At 40.3% G+C, this 12,237-nt stretch overlaps 1 protein-coding gene across 1 annotated transcript in view; it reads right to left on the bottom strand.

Moving 5' to 3' along the window:
• CDK6 (cyclin-dependent kinase 6) overlaps positions 1–10,853 on the bottom strand; it is a 125,251-nt gene extending 114,398 nt beyond the window's left edge. The window contains exon 1 of the mRNA XM_010571100.1: positions 10,431–10,853. Within this exon, the coding sequence (XP_010569402.1) occupies positions 10,431–10,663 (233 nt within the window). The 5' untranslated portion in view covers positions 10,664–10,853. The remainder of the gene's footprint in view (positions 1–10,430) is intronic.
• Positions 10,854–12,237: the final 1,384 nt, after the last annotated feature.

The following is a 12,237-nucleotide window of genomic DNA, read 5'->3' as shown; positions in this document are numbered from 1 at the left end:
ATAAAATTAGCAAAACGAGATTCACCTCATTACCTACTTCCTAGTAGAGAAAAATAATACAGGTCATTAACTTTCACTGTCCCAAAGGAACCTGGAAATAAATAATAAAGGTACTAGTGCTGTGCTAGTGAATAACAAGTTAGACACAAACTTTCAATGCTGTACAGCAATCAGAAAGTCTCTGTAGCTACAGAAGCATTTTCTCTTGAAGTAGGGAGACGTACGTACCACTAAAATGACCATGTCTGTGATGCAACCTGGAGTTCGGGAGTAAGCACAGCATTGTACAAATTGCTTAGGTGACAACATAGAGATAGACTTCAAATATTTCAGAGGGTACATACTAAGGTAGAGAGGAATTATTTGCAGTGCTAAAAGGGAATGTACTTAGGAGGAGCGAAACAGGTCAATAGAAGCTCTGAGACCCTACCAGTGAAAAACTTAATGAAAGAACTATTTTTATACCCCAGTTTGGTGAACTCAGTAGTTGCAGCATCTAAAATCTGAACGGTAAGGTCTCAAATGTGCATGTTTGATGGGACACCTCTCCACAGCCTGCCTGTCCTAATGCATCTTTGTTCATCTTAACATTAGGAATTTATGATTTGAAGAACCAGAGCTGTTTGACTCAGTGTAGCTCTATGGACTTTAACTTCACCAGTGGAAACTCAAGCCTTAAATTTACAACTGTATTCTTGAATTAGCTGGAAGGCATGGATGCAATTCCCCCGTCACATAGATGAACAGTTAACTGTGCATATTGGTTTTCAGAACATAATACAAGCATAACCAGAAGATCTTCCTTCAACTGTAATCTTCCGGTTAAAACATTGTATATATGGTGATCCACTACTGCAAAGTCAGAGCACTTAAAGATCAGAACTGTCTTTTCTGGAGAATACCATCTGACTATAATTTATTGAAGGGCTGTCATTTATTATGAGACCCATTTATATTCTAGACAGCCACAAGAGTTTTTCTAGGAAAATTATTTGATTACCACTGAGGGCAACTGAAAAGCAAAAATTATATACAATACATAATACTTTAAATATAAAGAATCTAATTTCAACTTTAATATGCAACATAAAAAAATCACAATGTATTTATACAAGGAGGAAGGCGGTAGAAAGTCAAAGCTAGGAGAATCACAGAATGTAGGAATCTTACTAAGACTTACTAAAAGGGATACAATTTTAACATTGATACAATGTATCTATGAGAAACCCACCATATTTCTATTTATATGTTGGATTTTATTATAACTCTATTCAAAATGCTGTTGCTAGGGTTGTTTAAGTTTGTTGTAAATAAAAGACTTTCATGTCCTGGATCTGTTTTTAATATCATGGGGTTTTTTTAAAATGTATCATTATGTATTTCTTTGCATTAAAGGTTTCCAATTTTTTGTAGAAACACTCACAAGGAGTCCAATTCCTTGTCATAATGAGTGAAAGTTAAACGTGACATTCAATGGCTTCACAGCCCTCCCTTTTTAAGGGGAAGGAGCAGAGTGGGCAAAGTCCTCTAAGGTTGTTTCACTTCGGCGGTAGCTGTGTATCCAAACGAGTCCTCCCCCAAACATCTAAGCACAGTCAGTACATTCCCAACTCCTACTGCCAAGTTAAAATGAAAACGGTCTTAGTTCAGAAATGATTGAGGTGGTTTGCTCTAATCAAATTAAACCAGCCAAATGTTCTTTTCAAAGGTAACTGTCTACTCTGCAGCTGTATGCAAAATACCACATCAAATGTGAAAAAAAAAAAGAAAAAAAAAGTGATAGAATTCTATCCTTACAGTAGAGCCCTGGCTCCACAGACGAAGAGAAACAAAAGCACCAGTGCAGCTAGGAATTACATTCACAGAAAGCTCCTAGAAATATGCTAACTTAAGAAACAGTGAACAAAGTACTGAAATTTCCAGTTTATAATTAATTGATTTCAGGGAGAAGGGAATTCTCTGACATTGTTAAACAGCAACAGACACCTTCAGTTATTTATCATAGGGACCACACTTCAAACAGATATTAAAAGACTAGCCAAAGCTTCACATAAAAGAGAGAGAAAAAAAAATCACACAGGCTTTTCCATTCTATTTCTCACTTCCTTTCTCTGTTTTTATCAAAATATGTAACATTCTGCACTGACTAATGTTGCAAAAGTCCAAACTCAAGAGGTTTCATTTAAACTCAGTATGATTCATCTGCACTAGAATTGAGTTTTCAATCATTAAACATGGGAAATTCCTGCAAAGATGAATTCATAGGCAAGTTATTTTTTTATTTTCTTTTACTAAGAAAGGATCAGTCACCTGTTAATGATAATCCAGAGTGATAAACACTCAGTGTTAGTATGAATGCTTTTAAAACATTATGGAACTTTTTGCTAAATTTGTAAACTGTTTGCTAAGTATGTCATGGGATATCTACCCCAGGGCAACTCTACCAATAGCAGCAAATTGGCACATTCCAGAACACCTTGTATTTAGGGATCTGAAATCATCACCTGGTCCTAAAATTCTGTGGGATGCTTCTTAGGCTACAGACCCTTCTTCTACTAAAACCCTAAAAAGACATCTAAAGCATCATATGGAAGAGTTTTTTATTGCTCATATAAAACATCCTTTGTTCCACCTAACAAAAACACAACTGTATTGTTAGAATTTTAAGGCCTGATTTTAAAAGGATTATTTAGCAGAATATTTCCTTGTGAACATTTTCTAAGGATGGGACAAATTTTCAAAGGCTAAGGGTAAACAAATAAATAGGAAAATCAATACAAGAATTTGGATGCAATGAGGTATTTTGAAACAGTTTGGAAATCAACAGTCACATTTCCACTCTTTGATGATCATCTCATCAAATGCTTCCCAAATGGAGGTTTCCCAAATGGAAAATGTCAAAGTACACAATGGAAAAAAAAACCCACTCCTTGGAATATTCTGAAGTGGTTTGTTTATTAAATACAAATACTTTATAGTTTAAAGGTATACCTGTTAAATAATCATGCATGTGTAATTTAAAATATTTTTCAGGATATAAGAAAAATATATGAAGAACTAATATAGGAGGAGAAATTTCCTCTCTTTTGAATGAAAAAACACAGCTTAGTTATATATGTGTATGGACACAGTTATATTCTGGTAATTTGTTAGATCATTAAGAATCAACTTGTTCAGCAAAACTGGAAAACAACTGGATTTCATACAAAGAGTAAAACCAAATGCTCTATATACTGCTGCAAAGTTTTGGAATGAACAGCAACTTCTATTTTATTTAGGGTTATGAAACTTTACAAAATAGTTTTAAAACTTCAGAATTAAATTAAGTCAACTAAGAATTGCTACAAAGACAAATAACCACTCTCGATGCCAAATTTGCATTACTGCTATATCAGGTTAGTTATTTATTCTGCATGATTTATTTTAACTTTTAATAGAAAAATTCTCTAGAAATAAGGCTTCAGTTAATGTAATGCATGAATAAGAATCAATATCTGTGATTCATACTCTTATGTATATTGTCCCTGAACTCTATTCAGAAAAGCATTTTAAAATTCAGTGTATACTTAATATCATAGCTATTTCTATTTGATAACGCACTTACATCTGTGCTAAACTTCAAACAATGACTTAAACCTCACCGAGGGTACCCAAGTCACTCACTCAGTGCTTTGCTAAGTCACAGCCTCCAGCCTACTCTCTTTCGAACACCTGGAAAGTGAGCACTTTTCCTTCTCCCTGCTCTGTTCCACACTTCAGTCGGCGGTAGGTACCATGAAGCAAACTGGAAAGTCCCAACCAATCTACTTTGGCCCCTGTTTTCTGGGCTGGACGATCCACTCTCCTGTCCTTTTCAAGGCTCAGTTTTGGATCCTAGACCCCACTCCATTAGCCAAAGGGATGCTGACACTTAGCCTGGCAGTCACAGACTGTCGCCAGCAATGGTTGTGGAGTTGGTTTTCCGTTCTGGGCAGGACCCAGCAAGACTAGATCTCTCCAAGAACAGCATAGACACAACCATCCACAGACTTAAAAAAGGAAGGGAGCACTGGACATCATCTAAAATGACTAAGATTTACTCACACAAAGACTGGAAACATGTTTTTTGTAAAAAGCTTAGATTCAGAATAAGATAAAATACTTTTTGAAGAAAGCTTGTACTCGCTCCAGAAACTGAATTTCCTAAGGCTCAGAAGGCTATTCCATATTCAACTCTTCCTTCCTGACATGCCCTTATCTTGTCCTGTTTCTGGCAGATCACGTATTCAAACTAAATCATCACATCCATTGCTAATAAACAATTCTTATGGACAGGAGGAATATCACTTATTTTCCCTGTATGTGCTTATTCTGTGTATTGGAGGGTTGCAAGCATGATGACGGGCCAGCAGCATTCATGTGCAGTCCCTTCACAATGTCCTCTGCCAACTTAATAAACTCCTCCAAACCCTACCTACTGCCAAACCCTGTTCAGTGTCAACCACGTCATTCCCCTTTGCCCTCTTGCCGTCAGAGAAGCCATATTTCCAGGGGGCAGTTCCTCCCTCCCCAAGACCTTTGCAGTGTCCCTCCTTGCAGCGGCCAGTCAGTGCAAGGACCATCTCCCTTTCCCTCCGACCACCACCACTCTCCAGCCTGGAAATGCCTCTCTCCTGCCAAGGCACTTCCCGTCTTCACATCTGCCTTGAAGGCTCTCCTGTTTGTGTTAGACTAAAACTGACTCTGAAGCTCATTCAGTTTTTCCTTCCCATTACTCATCCACCTCTTCTACCTCAGCTGAGACTCATCTGCCACATTAATCCCTTTAACCTTGGCAAGTTTCAAGTTCAGTTTCTTCTGTTTCACTCCATCCCTGCATCTTATTTTACTCTTTTTGCGTGCAAGACAATCCCTGTACCTAGCAATGCAGAGGTAACCATTTCTTTCTCTACAGGCGCCTGCCAGATGCTATATGAGCAGTGCTACACAAAAATAAATTGTATCACACAATACAGCACACTGCTGATCTGTAAGAATGATGTCACATGCTAGAAGTTTAACATTAGCTTGGCAGAAAGGGGAAGTAAGGAAGGAAGCAGAATTCACTGGAGACGAACACCCCCTAAAATAGAAATGTTTCACTTGACGGAATGGAACATCTCAATGATTTCAAGAAGATCATCCTTTAAACTTATTAACAGCACAGTAACAAAGCCAGTAGCCAATATCAGCGTCACCACAAACTGGAAAGAGAAACAAAATTAGCTACTGCATTTTGAAATTCTTTTCCCTCTGTATGTGTCCATATCATTTCAGTTTAACAAACAGAACAAAGCAGATAACTACATGTTCAAATTGCCTTGCAAAAGGTTAGCTAGGTATTGATGAGCTGCTACAGATATGTTCTGAATGCTCTATCAGGTTAGACAGGGAATTTTAAGACACTTATAAAATGACACCTTCTAAGTGTAACACAATTTTAAGTACCAAGCCATTATACACTTCTGGGACCTTTGAGCAGAGTCAAGTGCCAGTCTTCATGTCAGGGCACATGGGGATGAGGGAGTCACGTGTGCCCCAGCCTCTTCCCCCCACGCTCAGGTTACCTTGACAAGGGAATCAGTTGATGGGCTCCATCAAGCACTCAAGTGCAAATCAAGAGATAACAGCATGGACCCCTGGACTGCAAAAGCAGTGAAAAAGCAACGTGACAGTATTGCTGTACCACAGAGGGCAGTTCACAGTATCGTTTATATTTCAATGGACATAAAATAACATAAATCCTTGAACATGGCATAATTGTGCAAATACTCGTAATTACTAGGTTTCCCCCACACTGATCTGTATATCAAAAAGACTGAGGTATAGAGTTAAACTTCCAGCTAAGTGGATCGTTCTGCTGAACCTAAGTCAATTACCTGTGTTCTACAAGTTAACAGGAAGGACAGAAGTAAAATTTTTTAATTCCTTATTATACGGTAATGACGACCTTGAATGGCAAGATTTCTGACACTTATCTTTGAAATAATAACTCAGATTAGATTATATTGTAATAGATTATATTCAATATAATTTTGGTTATTTTAAAACTGAGGACTTACTACCCATGAAAACACTAAAAAAGTTGCATTTATCAAAAAGACTATGAGCCAGAAAGAAAAAATATACAACTTTGCAGGTTTGCTCTATTTGCTTAAGGTTTAACACCATTAAAACTGTTAAATATATATATATGTTACAAAACAGGCACAGCAAGAATTACAGTATTCTGTATTGTGTATCACCTTCCCAGAGTGCAAATTCACAGTGGATGAATGATTAACATTAAGGGAAAATTATTCCTCTGATTACCAGCAGGAGAGAGATAAAGTGAACACAATATATTGCTGAATTTAGCACTATAATCACAAGAAGAATTTTTACAGATATATTGCAGCAGGGAATACTCCCAGTTTTACACACAGGAATTTCCTGAATCTAATATGTCATTTATTCCTGGCAAAGTCTGTCCTTTGTCTACATATATTTCATTTTTCCTAAACAGAACAGCACTAAGCTACATAAGTGCTGGACCAACTTCTGCCAGATTTAACTACTGTATATAGTAAAGCTTTAGTAAAGCATTACATCTTATTATCTGAAAGGTGACCTAGAGGAGCACCTTAATCATCCTACCAGTTACAAAGGACATTTCAAAGCCTACAACGTACCTCATTTTAGAACAATTCACAGTAAGATGTACTCTTGAAGATTCTTTTTTTTACTTTGTTTTGTGAAGATAAACAGCATAGAGTAAGGTGTCCTGACAGAGGGGAACTCTATACAAAGGCAAATGTGAACAGAAGAGGACTTTAAGCACATAGCAATCATCCTTTTAACTGTATTTTTCCCATGACTCTCTGTATACTATTTTTGACAGCCCTGCAAATTTTTAGACCAGTTTTCCAGGCCTTATTTCCATTATAGTCAATAGTCCAGACACTTCCACTACCATCACAGTCCTGATGAAAATTAGACTTCCTTTCACTTCTTATCTTGCACCTTGTTTTGCTTTGTTCTGCAGTGAAGTCTTACCTTCATTAGATAACTTCATTATCTATCATTGTAAAAGCAACTGTGCTGCGAAAAATGCATCTCTTCATTGTCCGAATATGGAAACGACAGACTCGGAGAGAAGGAACATGAAACGAAGCTCTTGTGATTAGCAAGCAGTAGCACGGAAAAATACGATTGTTTAAAATTATTCTATGCTATTTAGACATTTCTACTTTACGAAGAAAATTCTCTTCCATCCCCAATGCCAAGCACTGGAAACCAGTTTTGGCTCTAAGCATTTCTCAGGATTTTAGACGAAGGGAATCTGCGACTACTATGACAAACCTGGGCTGCAGTAGCAATGCTGGTCCTGCACCCTGGCTCCATGAGCAACAAAACCATGGAGCTCTACCTCTGCCTAGCAAGTACTGGGTCTTTTCCTTACCAAACTGTTCTTCACGTTCAGCACCACTGAGAAGCCCTGGAGTGCCGAGCTCCTTACTGTACTCTTTGGAGAAGCCCAGACCTACCATTTGAGTTCAGCATGACATTCAGCATAAGTTCACATGGCCTGTGATTTCTGCTGTTGCTGTCAGCTGATGCCAGAGTACGACAGCCGAGCACAGGGCGTATGTGGCTCATCTGTTTGAAGTCTGTCTAAATTTTGACTCACAGAATGACTGTCGGTTTGCATTGAGCGACTCATGGATCACACATGCCATTACTCAGAGGTAACAGATTCAACATTATATTTGCAGGTCTCACTTATTTCACTCAAGCTAGTTCCCTGTAATATTCAGAAAAAAGCTAGACACCCCCTCAAAATAAAAAAAATTTGATTTCATATGTTTGTGTTGTTATCCCAGTGCTCTGAAAATGATGTACATTTTAATCCAGACATAATTTTTATTTAATAGCCTGGCCATGATACCAGTTTCCAGAATGCATGCCCAAACAATGAACATTTTTGTGAGCATAATATGTCCAATAACTAAGTACAGCTAGGTCAGCTGCTTAAAATTGCAGATCTTCTTTTACAGTATTTCCTTTTCTGAGTATATTTACATAATACAAAATAGACCTTTAATTTCAATAAATTACAAACTCTTCTACCGTATTTTTTAACAGAACTGGGGCATTTAAATATTTTCAGATAATCTTTCTTTTTAAGGATACGATTTCAGTCACTTCAAAGTGCTACTTACAGCTTCATCTGCTCTACAGATTAAAAACATGCACAACAGAGGCAAGTTTTTTAATAGAATTCCTCACATTTTAGAAGAGATAATGTTTGAAATTGCTTCTTATACTCCCCTGCCTGTTTGTGGAAAAAGGTGTTCAGCCGAGGTCCTAAGCATCCTGAGACATCACAGACCAAACCCTTGTATCTGAAATGCTGCTTATGGCAAAAGGTACAGGCTTCACAGCACTGCTATGAGGACCTGGAACACACTTGCAGAGATTTTTATATTGAAACTACATTCTCATATTGCTGGTTGAAATACTTACTGCTTGCAGAGAATGAATTTTCATTCAGACCTGTAAAAATATTTTCAGCTTCAATGTATTTATGCAACGCTATGTCGAGATTGTGCTGCACTTAAACCCAAGCAAAACAAGCCTGCAGCTGCATAGTCAGTTCATCAACTAGCTTTTTGGAAAACAAGAATTTTATTTTCATGATTGTGCTGAATTCAGGATTAGAAAGCTCTTAAAAAAAATCTTTTACTTCATATGGAAAGATCTCAATGCCAGAAAAATTCAGGAGTATTGTATTGGATTATTCCCAAACAAAGTTTACAATTTTCAAATATGTAAACGCCTAAGCCTGGACAACTAAATCCTCATTTACTCTCATAAATTACTGGGCTGGATTTCAGAGATTTTGAGAACTCTCAGTTATCTCTCTACTGCCAAGGAAGAACGTTGTGTGCACTTCTCTGTAAACCGAGGCACTTGCTGTGGTGATCAAATACAACATGTTGTCCACACATAGATGCCCCCACTTTTGAAATTTACTGATGAAGCCTCTGGCATTACTAGGTGCAAGTCAAAATAATGGTTATTAACCAAATTGTGGATTTGCTTGATTAGCAATGGAAAAGTGTCGGTGGCAGCCTATATCCCATTGCTCACTGCAGTGAGACCAATGACGCGCACTCCATTATCAGTATTTCAGAATACACATGCTTCACCTATTCAGTTCAGACAGAAATGAGACTGTTGGATTACACTGCCGTGAGATGAACAAAAATTAATTTATCTCTAGCTATTCACTTTAGTATTTTAAATATTATTCTCTGTCTCACCTTTCCTCTTGCACCTACTGTAAGCCCCCTCATCTCAGACCCTAAACCAGGAGAATCACAGCTACAAGCCATTTTGAAGGTCACCTCCAACTTCAGAGTATCTATTTCTCTAGGACTGAGAGAGTCTTGGTGTTACTTAAGTATAAAATGTTTTCCTTTTGCTATGCCGTATGTGCGTACAATAATGCAGGTAACAGGAAATATTCTTGCTAATACAGCACCATCAGCAAGATGCTGACCAGTTTCAAATCATTGCATACCTGGCTATCTGCAAAGTGAAGCTTATTTCTTAAAGTTCATAATATTAATAAAAGATGCTGACAGGCTGCTGGAGGTTTCCAGCTATAGAAAAATGCAAGAGGTTACAGTAGGGCCAGCCTTACCATTGAGAGAATCTGTTAAAAAACACAGGTCATTTATCCAGGGTTTATGCTACCGACACAACAGAATGGACATCCTGGGGACATTGCCACCATTTTGCAAGCTGGGCCTGACGTCTGTACTGTTGCACTCTGGTAGCACAATCATCAGCACATGGTGAAATTAGTACCAGTCAAACAGTATTCAACTGTAAGGCCGCCTGCAAAGCTTGAAGTCTTAAGCTGTTAGTTCTCTTTAACACGATAATCTACAACTCTCTATAAAAGCATCTAAAAGGTGGAACGCACATTCCACTACCGCTCTCAGAATCTTTGCCATTTCGATAATGAATAGAGCTGCTAAAAATCAGCTGCAGCTGGCAGAACTAATACTTGAGACAAAAGCAGGGAGACGTTGGGTTTTTTACATTTTCTCTTATGCCTGAGGAAATAGTGTATATATGGCTCCTTGCCCATCCACTCAAACACTTAAGTCACACACCTATGCCTCTGGAGATGGGTGTTTGTGTGTGTGGGAGGCAATGCACAGGGATGAGGCGAGGTCTGGCAGGCAGCACCATGGGCTGCTGAAACCTCAAACCACACTTCATGTACACAGTTTAGTGCTCACTTCATCCACAAACCCAAACTAGCATCCAGTCCATTTATGTATCCAAGCTCTTGCTTGCCCAATTCATGTACTAAAACCAGGACCCCGCTGATCGGGACGCCTGCCCCACTTCCTCACCTGACCACGTTGGGGTGCTCGAACGTCTCCAGGTGCCTCAAAACTGCCACCTCTCGGATGGTGGACAGCGGCATCCCCTCCTCGCTGGTCTGCACCCGCACCCTCTTCAGCGCAACAAAGCGACCTCCGTTCTTCAAGTCTCGGGCTTTGAACACCTTCCCGTAGGCTCCTTCTCCAATCTCAGCCACACATTCATACTGCTGGTCTGCCACGTTTGTGCTGTCCTTATCCATGCTGGCGCCGGTCCTCTTCCTCCCGTGATCCACGTGCCTCGGGATGGCTCTCAGTCTCACTTGCTTTCTGAAAATTAGTACTTTGCTCACGTTGCAGATAGGCCACGCACTTGGTACCTCTGCCAGAGGGACAGTAGGAAGTTCTCGCCCTCCTGTTCTTGTTCCTCTTCTGTACCGGACACAATGTGCCTCCTCTTTCAGCCACTAGGAATTATCATACAGTCTTTGAGAGCATTGTCTGTGTAAAGCCAATTAGATCTAGAGGACAAACCAAGCAAGAAAAGTGAGTTCAGTTTACTTCATTACTTTGCATTGTTCAAAAACTGAGACAATTAAACTAATATAGTAGGCAGCTACATGCAAAGCAAAAACGTGGTGCAAAGGAAGACATGAACCACCAGGGTGACACGTCTCAACGTCCCTGCATGGCTGATACAACACTCCAAAGTTATCATGGTCTGCACAGAAGGCTACAATACACAGCTACAGAGCAACCGCGTGCTGTGGGATTTTACTGAGCAATGGGCTGAATAGGATGACCCTGAGACAGGAGTGATGGGGACGGCAGAGCTAACTATGCATGTGTGAGAGGAAGTTATGTCCAGGAACTTATGCCAGGATTGCAGGACTCAAATGTTTCTTCAGTGCACATGGTGGAGTCTTGAAAATATTACGGTTACTTATTTGTAAATAATAGCCTTTGGAGGTTTCAGCCTTGATCTGCTCTCCCCTGTGCTGAGCCCTGCATGAACATATCGCAAGAGACAAGTTCCTGCCTCAAAGCGCCTGTGGGGAGGAGAAATATGTACGTATTTAAATGACGGTAATAGTATGCTACCGAGCATTGTGTGCTGAGATAGATTCAGAAATGCTCACTTTAGCAAACTTATTAACATGTAAGGGTTTTAGCTGTGGATATTGCTACTGCTGGGTGTGTGGCCAGCAGTTCCTTGCAGAGCAGCATGAAGAAAGATGGTCTTCAGGAGCAGCACGCTCTGCTGTCTAGTGCATGAGGCTGGAGAGCAGAAGCGCTTCCTTCTGCATCCAGTTTCATCCACACTTTCTGCGGGATGGTGGGCAAATCCTCTCCCCTCACAAAGCTCCACATCAACGCTCCCTCTTCCCCCTGCCCCTTTTTAATATAATGATATCGCGACCTCTGGGGCTGTAACCCTCTCCTACACTGCATTTTTACCGTGCTAGGATTAAAGAGCCCCAGATCGTTCAGTCGGGGATCCCCTAACTCGAACCCACGCATAAAGCCGGAGGTATTTTGCACATATACGCTGATCTTACACCTTAGTTGCAGATGAAAATAAGAGCAATCTAAAGGAAACCTGTGCCCGCTGCTCATCGCTCTTCCCCGGCTGCAGCCAGAGGCACCTCCCTGCCCCACCGACTCCAGCTGCCACCACCACGGCTGCCGCCGCACCACCCGTCCACCGGGCAACCCCGCGGACCCCGCACCTCCGCGCCCGCAGCATCTCCGGGCGGCACCGAGCGCGGACCGCCGCGCCTTGCCCTCGCCGCCGCGGGGGGACACCTGTCCCGTAGCCCCCCGGCCGGGGCCGCCC

Source organism: Haliaeetus leucocephalus, unplaced genomic scaffold (genome assembly GCF_000737465.1).
Source record: "Haliaeetus leucocephalus isolate CR32 unplaced genomic scaffold, Haliaeetus_leucocephalus-4.0 Scaffold0, whole genome shotgun sequence".
NCBI classification, from domain to species: domain Eukaryota; kingdom Metazoa; phylum Chordata; class Aves; order Accipitriformes; family Accipitridae; genus Haliaeetus; species Haliaeetus leucocephalus.
This window is presented reverse-complemented; position numbering and strand designations above follow the sequence as displayed.